At 44.5% G+C, this 10982-nt stretch overlaps 1 protein-coding gene across 1 annotated transcript; it reads right to left on the reverse strand.

The window, feature by feature from the left end:
• Window positions 1-965: 965 nt before the first annotated feature.
• TAS2R38 (taste 2 receptor member 38) lies at window positions 966-1973 on the reverse strand. The gene has a single exon (XM_036247269.1). It carries the CDS (start codon window positions 1971-1973, stop codon window positions 966-968), a length of 1008 nt encoding a protein of 335 aa, XP_036103162.1.
• Window positions 1974-10982: the final 9009 nt, after the last annotated feature.

Below are 10982 nucleotides of genomic sequence, written 5' to 3' on the forward strand. Positions count from 1 at the left end.
GGAAGGAGTCCGGTAGCACTGCCCACAGCTAGCAGAAGGAGGAGCTGCTGTGGATGTCCTGCTATGCCTGTGAAGTCTGTCAAGACCTTTTCCTCTACTGAGCCTTCTAGAGTCTGCTTTGAGGAAAGCTTTGCTGGCTAGGTTCCTGTGTGGGCAGACAGAGAATGTTCAACTGTTACAAACATACCTTTGAGCTAGGCTATTTCGGCAGGTTCCCCAACTAGACTGACCAGTGTTTGGTACCAGGCAAAGTAGTGTCTTCAAGAGCCAATGGAGCAGAGCTAGAGGCACACACAGGTACTGGTGTCCAGGGCGGCCGGAGTAAATGTCTGCCTCCCCACCCACCCCCATCCTCACCGCCCCCACTGCACAGCAAGTTGAATACACATTTCTGAGTCAACGTATTTTCAGACAAATGACCCCTATCCTCTGGTTCCTGTAGGCGTTTTAATGAAGTACCTCTTGAAGAAGAAGTAGTGACACAATTGTTCTTCCAAGTTTGTCTTTTCAAATCTTCTGTTTCCATGAAAACTGTAGAGTTTGAGGAGGATTCTGTAATTGCCACAGTGGTGAATATTTTCAAACATCATGCCAACACCTGCTGTAAGAAATGGGTTTAGCAGTCACGGACAGAGCCAAACAAGTTATCTTGGGATTTAGCTCTTGTTCCAGAAGACTGATTCCTCATGGGTTGGCACATAGCAAGCACTGCTAAGCTATAGCATACAAAGCATTTCCACTGAGTACCTCACCCTTCTATCTTGTTCGTTTTATCAAAACAAACCTAGGGCACAAAGGTCATTCTACTCGCCCAGGCTGTATGTGGAGCTTTATTGTTTTATCCTTCTACGGGTGAGTCCATTGATGTAGAGTGGAGAGACTCTCAGTTACGGTTTGCAGAAGGACTTGCAATAGGCTTCTGAACAATCAGAGATATGTTCATGAAGAACCCATTTCATGTCCATTCAACATTGATCTGCTGTCCTGGGATCTGCCTTGTGGTCTGCCTTTCCCTTTAGGCGGCTCTGCACCCACAGTAGGATGCTGTCCACAGCTCTCCTCAGCTTGGCATTGCCTGAGATCAGGAGGGCTGCATGGACCGAGGGACAAGCTGCCATTATCCCCACACAGACCATGACCCCGAGCTTGTTGTGCCACAGCACCAGTAAAGGTACCGAGAGGAGGGCAGCGCAAAATGACACCACAAAGAGGCAGAGAAAGGAGATGAGGGATTTGAGAGCTCTGATGTGGGCCTCCAGGCTGGGGTCACGAGAGTCCCTGGTCTTGGCCCTCATTGTCCTCATGTGGCGCCCCAGCGAGGCAATCAACACTCCAGAAGAAACCAGAAAGCACAGGAAAGGGGGGATGGACCCCAGGCTGCAGAAAAGGAAGGAATGAAACAAGTTGAGGTTGGCAAAGTGCAAATTGAGCTCTGTGTTGTTGTTCATGACGAGCGCCGTTGCGACTGGGAAGTGAGACCTATTGAAGAAGTCCCAAGAACAGATGACAGTGCAGACACTGGTGAGAAGGACGGTACTCAGAAGCATCCGGGAGAACTTCCTGGAGATCCACCTGGCCAAGCAGAGCAGGAAGGCCTGAGAGAAGTGGACGATCTTGGAGCAGTAGAGGAGGCTGAGGCAGGTGATGAGCCAGAGGCTGGCTTGGTTCGTGATCATCCAGAGCATGAGGATGGTTTGGTAGCTGGCGCTCAGCGGGTCTTTCATCCGCTGGAAGTGGGTGAGCTGGATGGCATCCAGAAACAGCAGCCCATGCAGGAAAAGTCGGGTGAGGCTGAGACTCAGCAGGACAAGATCACAGGTGCTCAGGGGCTGTCTCCTCACCATGTCCCGAAAATTCACCGAGGAAATGAAGACATTGACCAGAATCCCCACTGCAAACTCCAGGACTGAAAGGAACAGAAACACAGTCTTGCCTTCAGAGGGCACCGTTATGGTGGGAATCAGAGTCAACATGATGTCTCTTCTTACTTGGCCAACCTAAGACTCACATACCGCCCAGCAGAGAAGAGTAAGTGTACGCTCTACGCCAGGACCTGTCTTTCACAAGGCATTTGGCTCTTGTCCTAGATCGATGCCAAAGTGAGTTCATAGAAAGTCCTGGCAGGAAACTTAGAGGTTGTGTTGTTGTTTTAGAATATCTCTTGGATGTACAGAAAGGCTCATCGTAAGAGTTGAAGAATGATGGTTGTATCTCTTGGGTGATGCAGAAGCGTTTGAAGAAACCGTGGTGTTTCTGTGTAACAGCCTCCCTAGGGAGCCATGGCCCAGCATCACCGATGCAAACAAGACGGTCTCAAATACCCAAGCCCAGTTTTGCATGCCCATCTAGATCTGCATGGGTGGAGAAGACAGGAGGATTTGCTTATGAGTTTTAAGGGAACCAGCAGTAGGCAAAACATATTTCTTGATGAGCTGTGGTTTGAAATGGTGTCACTTTCCATTTACATGCTTTCACTCATGTCTGCGAAATGACTGTCAGCAGAGACTTTGTTTTTAACATGGACAAGTGCATGATTCCTTCTGGGGCACCAGTGTGTGATTGGTATGACTGCCATTGTCAGAGATTTCATTCAGGCATCATTGTTACGCCAGGCATTGTGCTTGGTATGAACAAGACCAGCACCTTGTCATGCAGGGAGAGAGTAGGGGGACATCTGGCTTGGATTGTTCGCTCTGCTTCCCAGCCCCCTCCCTGACCCCATTGCCACAAGGCGACAATAGTGATCCTGTGAAAATACAGCGAAGATCGTGCCATTGCTCCGTTCAAACCTTTCAGGGCCTCCCATCTTCCTAATCATAAAAGCTAAGTCCTGCCCTGGCTGGTTTTGCTCAGCAGTTAGTGCATCGGCCTGCAGACCAGAGAGGCCTGGGTTCGGTTCCCGCTAAGGGCACGTACCTCGGTTGCAGTTTGTCCTTGGCCCTGGTTGGGGTCGAGTGGGTGGCGACCACTCAATGTGTCTCTCTCACATTGATATTTCTCTCTCTTCCTCCCTCTCTCCCTCCTGCTATGTCTGAAGATAAATGCAAAAATGTCCTTGGGTGAGGATAAAAAGAAAAAAGTTAAGTCCTTACAGTGGCCCATAGGTCCCATGTACATCATCACTCTGTCTCTTCTCAGATGTTATCTGTGGTCCTTGCTTCATCCTTCATGCTCCGTTAGCTATCAGGAACCCGCCCACCTCTGGACCATTCATTTCCGCTGAATGATTTCCCTCCACATGCCCCAGTGTCTCATTTTCTTCTCAAAAGGTCTCCTCAAATGTCACCTTATCAGAGAGAACTTCCCTGAACACCTTATGAATGGTATTCCTTACTCACAACTTGGGTGCCTCCTATTATACTTCACCTGCTGTATATTTCTGTGTACATTCAATTATTTATTGCCTAAACCCACCCCCACTAAAAAAATGTAAGCTTCATGAAAGCATAGAGCAGGTACTCAGTAAGTATATTAAATGAATGACATTCTCACAAATAAAGCATCTGTAGTCTACATTCTCAAGGATTACATGTAGGACATTTGATTATTCCTGAGGATATGATATGATATGATATGATATATTATTTATTATATTATATTGGCTGTGATTTCTGAAGTCTAGCTTTCTTCCTTTTGAAATGTTTCCAAATACTTGGTGAGCTCTGTCTTTCCAGCATCTTGAATTCTCCTCAATCCCTCAAGGACTATGGACTGATTTCACGTTTACCTTGGCAAGCTCTGGAAAAAAATCTGGTGAGTTACTCAACAGAGACTGGAGAGCTGATCATTTGGAGACTGAAAGTTGTTTTATAACATTTCTCCCTGACCTGGTGTTGCTTTTTTACTCTTACAAATATCTTAACCCTTCCAGTTCTTTTTTTTTTTTTTTTAATCTTCACTTGAGGATACTTTTTTCCACTTTTTAAATCTTTAGTTAGAGCAAGGGGGAGGGAGGAAGAGAGAGAGAGAGAGAGAGAGAGAGAGAGAGAGAGAAACATCGATGTGAGAGAGACACATCCACTGGCTGTCTTCCTCACAACCCCAACCAGGGCTGGGACCAAGCCGCAACTGAGGTACATTCCCTGGACCAGAGTTGAACCCACGACTCTTCGGTCTGTGGGCTGACACTCTAACTGCTGAGCCAAGTCCACCAGGGCTTCATGTTTACTTTTAACTAAAGCGCCTTACTTTTATTTATAAGTAATGTGACATAAATCAGTAATTACTAAAAATGTTTGCTCCTGTGTTATTATGAACTATTTATATATAGATATTTACACAGTCTTTCATTGTACATAATCACATAGCATTGAAATTGCTTTTAATTCATCAGATTTGTGGCCAGCTCGTTGGCTATGGTTATTCATTGCATTATTCATCAGAAGATATCTTACAGAAAATATGTAAGTCTATTATATGTTATTGAACCAGTAGTGCCAATATTGAACTTCATATACTCTTCTGGACTTAACCAATACAGTTTTATACCTTTTTTCAAAAATAGGAATTGAATGTCCTGACTTGTCTTATGACACTGAAGTTTGATGGCTTAGCAGTGGTTAAATTTTACTGAGATATATATATTTTTTATTAATTTGTTTTTGTTACAGATATTTCTCCTTTTCCCCCCATTGACACCCCCCCTTCCCGCCTCATCCCCAGCTTTGTTGTCTATGTCCATTGGTCATTCATTCTTTTAGATGGCCAAACATTGAGACAGAGTTCTGTGCTTCCAACCCAAGCTTGTTTTCCCTTTCTCTTCAGCACGCCAGGGGGCAGTATTGCACCAAAGGTGTTTATGAAAGTGGTTTGATTTCCTAAGGAATCCAGAGGAAAACACTTGCTCCGTTGCACAAGCAGAGATATATAAACACAGTGATAGTCACTTACATCAGGATTATAACCTTTTATATCAAGAATCAGTAAAATCGTTGATATAAGTAATTTTTTGTGAGTGTCAAATCCCACCATGATGTTTCAAAACTCAATAGTAAAAAATCCCTCATAGGTACCCCCTTCCATTTAATTTATGTATATATGGTGTTTGGGGTTATATAAAAAAATTTGTGTGGCCCTGGCCAGTTTGGCTCAGTTGTTAGAGCGTTGGCCTGTGGACCAAGGAGTTGTGGGTTTAAATTTGGTCAGGGGCATGTGCCTTGGTTGTGGTTGGTCCCTGGCCCTGGTTGGGGTTGTGTGGGAGGCAACCAATCGATGTGTCTCTCTCACATCAATGTTTCTCTCTCTCTCTCTCTCTCTCTCTCTCTCTCTCTCTCTCTCTCTCCCTCCCTCCCACTCTGTCTGAAAATAAGTGGAAAAATATCCTTGGGTGAGGATTTAAAAAAAAAAAATCTGTGTGGATAGTCTTTACCATCTGCCTGTTTTTTGGAAATTTGTCCACTTGGGGAGCTCAGAACAGCTAAATTAATTGCAAAGCTAAGAGCAGTGGCAGGAACAGAAACCTCATCAGACGTGATAAAAAGTTGTAGTCACTTGATTTTTGCCAACAGATGTTAAAAATATGTGCGTAAAATATATGTGTTTGGACTTCTGCTGCTGTTTATTTTGTGGATGTTGGAATTGAATTCTTTGGACTGTTTTAAAAAAAAAATTCTATTGCTATTGGTTAGCTTGACACACAAAGACTGTTCCTAGTGATGGGTCAAACCTTGTTCCTTTAGGACGCCTTGCTTAAATGTTTCCCACGCCTTGCTTAAATAAATGGATTATTTATTTAATAAATGGATATATTAGGTAACATTAAGAAACAATGTATTTCAGAGGTTGTGATGGGCACTGAAGACACACTGGTAAACAAAGGTTATTAGAGGAACTGGAAGAGCACATGGTGTAGTACGTATCTCAAAGTGAGGCGCAGAGGGGGAGCTGCCCAGAGATACCACCTCACCCCCGATAGAGTGGCTGTTATCAAAAAGACAATGGCAATCCAGTGTTGGGGAGGATGTGGAGAAAAGAGTCCAGGAATTCCCCAATCCTGTCTGCCAATCTCTCCTCTTACCCAGAAGATCAGCAGCGAAATGGAGCGTAGGGTATGATTTTATGAAAAGCTAAACCAGCTCCCAAACCAGTGGGGTTGGGACACGCAGTGGACCTAGGCAGAGTCTACCCATCCAGCTTGCCATTCTGGTCGTGGTAGATGTTGGGAGTTGCCCACACAATATCAACTCTCCCCTTCTCGCTACCCACAGAACTCTGCGCTGTTCAGTAGGTCCGTTTTCCCAGCTCAAGCTGAACACATTTCTTATTATTCCTTCAGATCAGAGCGGCCAATGAGATGCAAGAAGCTACCGGATGGATTTGTTAGAAAGCCCTCATGCCTTTTCTGTGCCTGAACTCAGATGTTACGCTGAAGCTTCCCCCAGGAGGGAAAACCGAGAGAATCTCCAAGCCCTCGCCGTTGTCTGAGTACTTGAAACCACACCAGCAGCTCTGCTCCAGCCTTCTCATTATGTGGGAAAGGTAATCTCCTTATGTCTTCAAGTCACAGTGTTTGGGCCACTATTCCTGGAAGCTGGATGCAGTCGCTAACTGAGAACTTGCTGGTAAGAAGGTCCCATCTAGGCATGTGGCTCCAGGAAGCAGGATGGAGGGAAGGTCAGCCTTGTCCTTGTCCTTGTCTAGGCTTGCTTGTCACAAAGAGGCAGGAAACAGAAAATGCAAGAGAGGAAACAAAAGGAAGGTTGTACATTTCTTCATATGTCTTTAGCCATTTGTATGTCCTGTTTGGAGGGGTGTCTCTTTAGTTCCTCTGCCCACTTTTTAATTAGGTTCTTTGTTTTCCTTTTGTTGAGTTGTATGAGCACTTTATATATATATTGAAAATTAACCCCTTATCTGATATATCATTGGTAATTATGCTCTCCCATACAGTGGGTTGCCTTTCCATTTTGATGATTATATCTTTTGCTCTGCAGAAGCTTTTTAATTTGATGTAGTCCCATGTGTTCATTTTTTCCTTTGTTTCTGTTGCCTTAGGTGATGTATCAGTGAAAATTCTGCTGCGTATGATGTCTGAAGTTTTGTTGCCTACAGTTTCCTCTAGAATTTTTCAACATCACTAATTATCAGAGAGATGCAAATTAAAACAACAATGAGGTATCACCTCACACCTGTCAGAATATCCGCCATCAACAAATCATCAAACAATAGGTGCTGGCGAGGGTGTGGAGAAAAGGAGACTCTAGTACACTGCTGGTGGGAATGCAGACTGGTGCAGTCACTATGGAAAACAATATGGTGTTACCTCAAAAAATTAAAAATTGAATTTCTATTTGACCCACTGATCCCACTTCTAGGAATATACCCTAAGAAGCCTGAAACACCAATCAGAAAGAATATATGTACCCCCATGTTCGTAGCAGCACTATTTACAATAGCTAAGATCTGGAAACAGCCCAAATGTCCATCAGTTGATGAATGGATAAAAAAGCAGTGGTACATATACACAATGGAGTAGTATGCAGCTGTAAGAAGAAAGATCTCTTATCCTTTGAGACATGGAGGGACCTGGAAAGTATCATCCTAAGTAAATCAAGCCAAACAGAGAAAGACAATATGATCTCACTTATTTGTGGAATATAATGAACATAACAGTCTGAGGAATGGGGTAGTCCCAGAGACGTGGAAGTGGGGTACAGACTAACAATCCCCAGATGAGGGGGTGGTGGGGGAGAGATAAACCACAGAACTTACATGCATGTATGCATGAACAATGGACATGGACAACCAAGCTGGGGAGAGGGCAGAGAGGGAGGGGAGGAGGGAATCAGTGGAGGGGGGGGAAGGAGAAACATCTGTAACAAAAATTAATATAAATAAATAAATAAATAAAAAAAAAGGAAGGTTGTCTCTGCTTCCTGTATTTTCGTTTTTTTAAATTCTCACCTGAGGATATTTTTCCATTTGTCTTCAGACAGAGTGGGAGGGAGAAACAGAGAGAGAGAGAGAGAGCGAGAGAGAGAGAGAGAGAAACATCGATGTGAGACACATCAACTGGTTGCCTCCTGCACGACCCAACCTGGGCTGAAATTGAACCCAAAACTCCTTGGTCCGAGGGCCAATGCTCTAACAGCTGAGCCAAACTGGCAAGGGCTGCTTCTTGTATTTTAAAGCACATTTTGTCCACTCATAATAGTCAAAAGGAGCTGAACTGAGTGGTACTCACATGGGGAATGGGGTTAAAGATGGTCTCACATAACTCTTCTTTCTCTCTATCTTTAGATTTTGCTGTTGCTACTAATTGATCCTGCTAATTAATCAATGACTAACTAATCTCCCGTGTCCTACATTCAGAAAGAGAATCCAAGTCACCTAGGGGTCACAAAGCAAGCTGCTTTGTAAGATGCAGGCCAAGGTACGGACTGGCTGTCTTTGCCTTCCGTGCCATCCCTGGTCCAGTCAGCTTTGGTACCGACATGGAATCCTGGGATTAGGGTCATCCATAGGATCACTTTCCTCAGCAGGGACCTGTAGGTCAAGATTCCTCTAGAGGGGGTCCTGGGCCCCTTTTACACTTCTTTGTATCCACTAACATGAATTAGGGAAGAGGAGGTTTTTGGTAAAAGCTGATAGAGCTGTAGGACATTGGACAATAACCTGTCCTGTTCTGTTTTCTCTAACGTAAAAATGCAAGAGAACATTGTGCAGGACTGGCCCTTTTAGGGGTCTCTGTCACACAGTGCAGGCATGGTGACCCACAGAGCAGGACAGACAGAGGCTATGCTGGGGAGAGAGGCCGAGCCACAGAAGAGAGCAACCATGATACAGCCTATGCATGGCTGCAAGACATTGTCAGTGCTTGAAGACATTTTTCATGGTGTCCCTTTCACATTTCCCCCCCTGGGGTGGGGGGCCGGGGAGAAGCATACTTACCAGGGGCTCAGCACAGGAAAATTTGTGTCAAATTTAGTGTTTTGTGTTGAGAAATCATGCAAATGTGCACAGGATGACATTATACTGCCACATTTCTTGTCATTCAAAATATTGATCCGATCACTTACTCTTTTCCAATGATCTTTGGTTTAAATCGAACTCCTAAGATGTGTTAGGTGCCTCTCATTATGCCACCATATCGCCCCAGGTTACATGTGTCCTGACCTAAAATGTACAATTCTACGGGGGTGCCTAACACTTTGGAGAGACTTTATGGGGATTTGAATGTCCTACAATTGCAAGTCATTGTAAAAGGCAGCAAAACAAAGATCACAGGAGGATGTGCATTGCTTGCAGGTGCTACTGGAGTGGTTGGAGATTTTTGGTGAAGATACTTCCACTGAACAAAGGGAGACGATGAGAGCCTATCAGAGCATGGGCCATTTGGTTGCTAGGTAGAGAAACTCATAGAAACTGATAGTAAAGATGATGATGGTGATGATGATGGTGGTGGTGGTGGTGGTGGTTACTAGTAGAAGTGGTGGTGGTAGTGATAGCAGAAGTAACATTTTGGTCAAGAAGCAGGAATTTCAAGAGTTACATGAAATTCAGTTGTACCCTGGCCTTCCCAGGAATAGGAAAAGTACGGACAGGCAGGCTTTCTGCTTTTCCTCCTTTGGGTTTGAAAGCTCTCTTATTTCTGCTACTTTCCACATGTCTATTTCATTCTCTTTTGGGGAAACAAGCATTTTCACTAAAATTCTTTAATTCCTGCCTCTCAATACTGTGACGCGATCCCACCGACTTAGCGTCCAATGCAACACAATTCAGACTCTTTGTCCCAAATTCTAATTTCTGGGAGGGAGAATCCAGTTGGACTAGGCTGGAGAAACTGTCCAGTGCTGGTCCAGTCCTCTGTGACCAGTGGGTCAGGGTTACAGGAGTGGGCAGGTGTTCTCTGGGCATTGCAGAGGGGACCATGGTGGGGGTATGATGGGAAGCTCTAGTGTAAGAGTTGGGCTTAAGCCCGGCCGGTGTGGCTAACTGGTTGAGTGTCAACCCATGCAACAAGGGGTCACAGGCTCCATGCCCAGGTTGTGGGCCTGGTCCCAGTGGGGAGCATATAGGAGGTGGCCAATGTTTCTATCTCTTTCTCCCTCTCCCTTCCTATCTAAAATAAATAAAGAAAAAGTAAAAACATACACACACAAAACATTTTTTAAAACAAGAGTTGGGCTTAAAGAGTAGTAACCATCTGTGAGCTGAGGATGGTAGAATTTGATAACTGATAGGATCAGAAGGTTTCCACTTTGGGAGACATAGTGGAGGTATGTCTTTGAATTTCTTTTTTTTTTTTTTTTTTTTTTTTATCCTCACCCGAGGACATTTTTCGATATTTTGTTCAGAAAGAGTGAGAGGGAGAGAGAGAGAGAGAGAAACATCGATGTGAAAGCGACACATCGAGTGGTTGCCACCCACACGACCCAACCAGGGCTGGGGACAAACTGCAACCAAGGTACGTGCCCTTAGCGGGAACCGAACCCGGGTCTCTCCAGACCACAGGCCGATGCTCTAACCGCTGAGCCAAACCGGCCAGGGCAGTCTTTGAATTTCTTAATGAATAAGTAAATATTTCATCCGAAAAAGAAATTTTCTGGACTTACTGACTTCAGACTGCATGTGCATTGGGTTACTAGATTGAAATTAAATCAGTATAGGTTTGACTCTGTCGTTACCTTTAGCAAATCATTTTTCTCAGTCTCTGTTTCCTTGTTTATACACGGGGATTAAAAAAAACCTGCTCTGTCACATAGGGTTGTGATTAAAGAGCTGACGTAGATTAAGAAGCTCTGAAAACTGCAAGGTGTTCTATACATGCTGAGTTTTATTACTACCATGTGAATGCCAGGCAGTGCATTATCTCTAACAACTCTTTGGATTCCACCTGTGTGTCCACGTGTCTCTGTCCGTGGTGGGAAGAGGCAGGGAAAGATGGAAGGCAGTGTACAACTGCTGAGCCATAAATATTTCACAAGAGAAGGAAATGTTGTCATGATCAGTATAAGTAGTTTGGACTCCATCCTTCCTCTGGA

This window comes from Molossus molossus, unplaced genomic scaffold (genome assembly GCF_014108415.1).
Source record: "Molossus molossus isolate mMolMol1 unplaced genomic scaffold, mMolMol1.p scaffold_m16_p_7, whole genome shotgun sequence".
Taxonomy (NCBI): domain Eukaryota; kingdom Metazoa; phylum Chordata; class Mammalia; order Chiroptera; family Molossidae; genus Molossus; species Molossus molossus.

Coding starts and splice junctions, on each gene's coding strand:
- TAS2R38 (XM_036247269.1), bottom strand. CDS start 1,973: ATGTTGACTCTGATTCCCACCATAACGGTGCCCTCTGAAGGCAAGACT.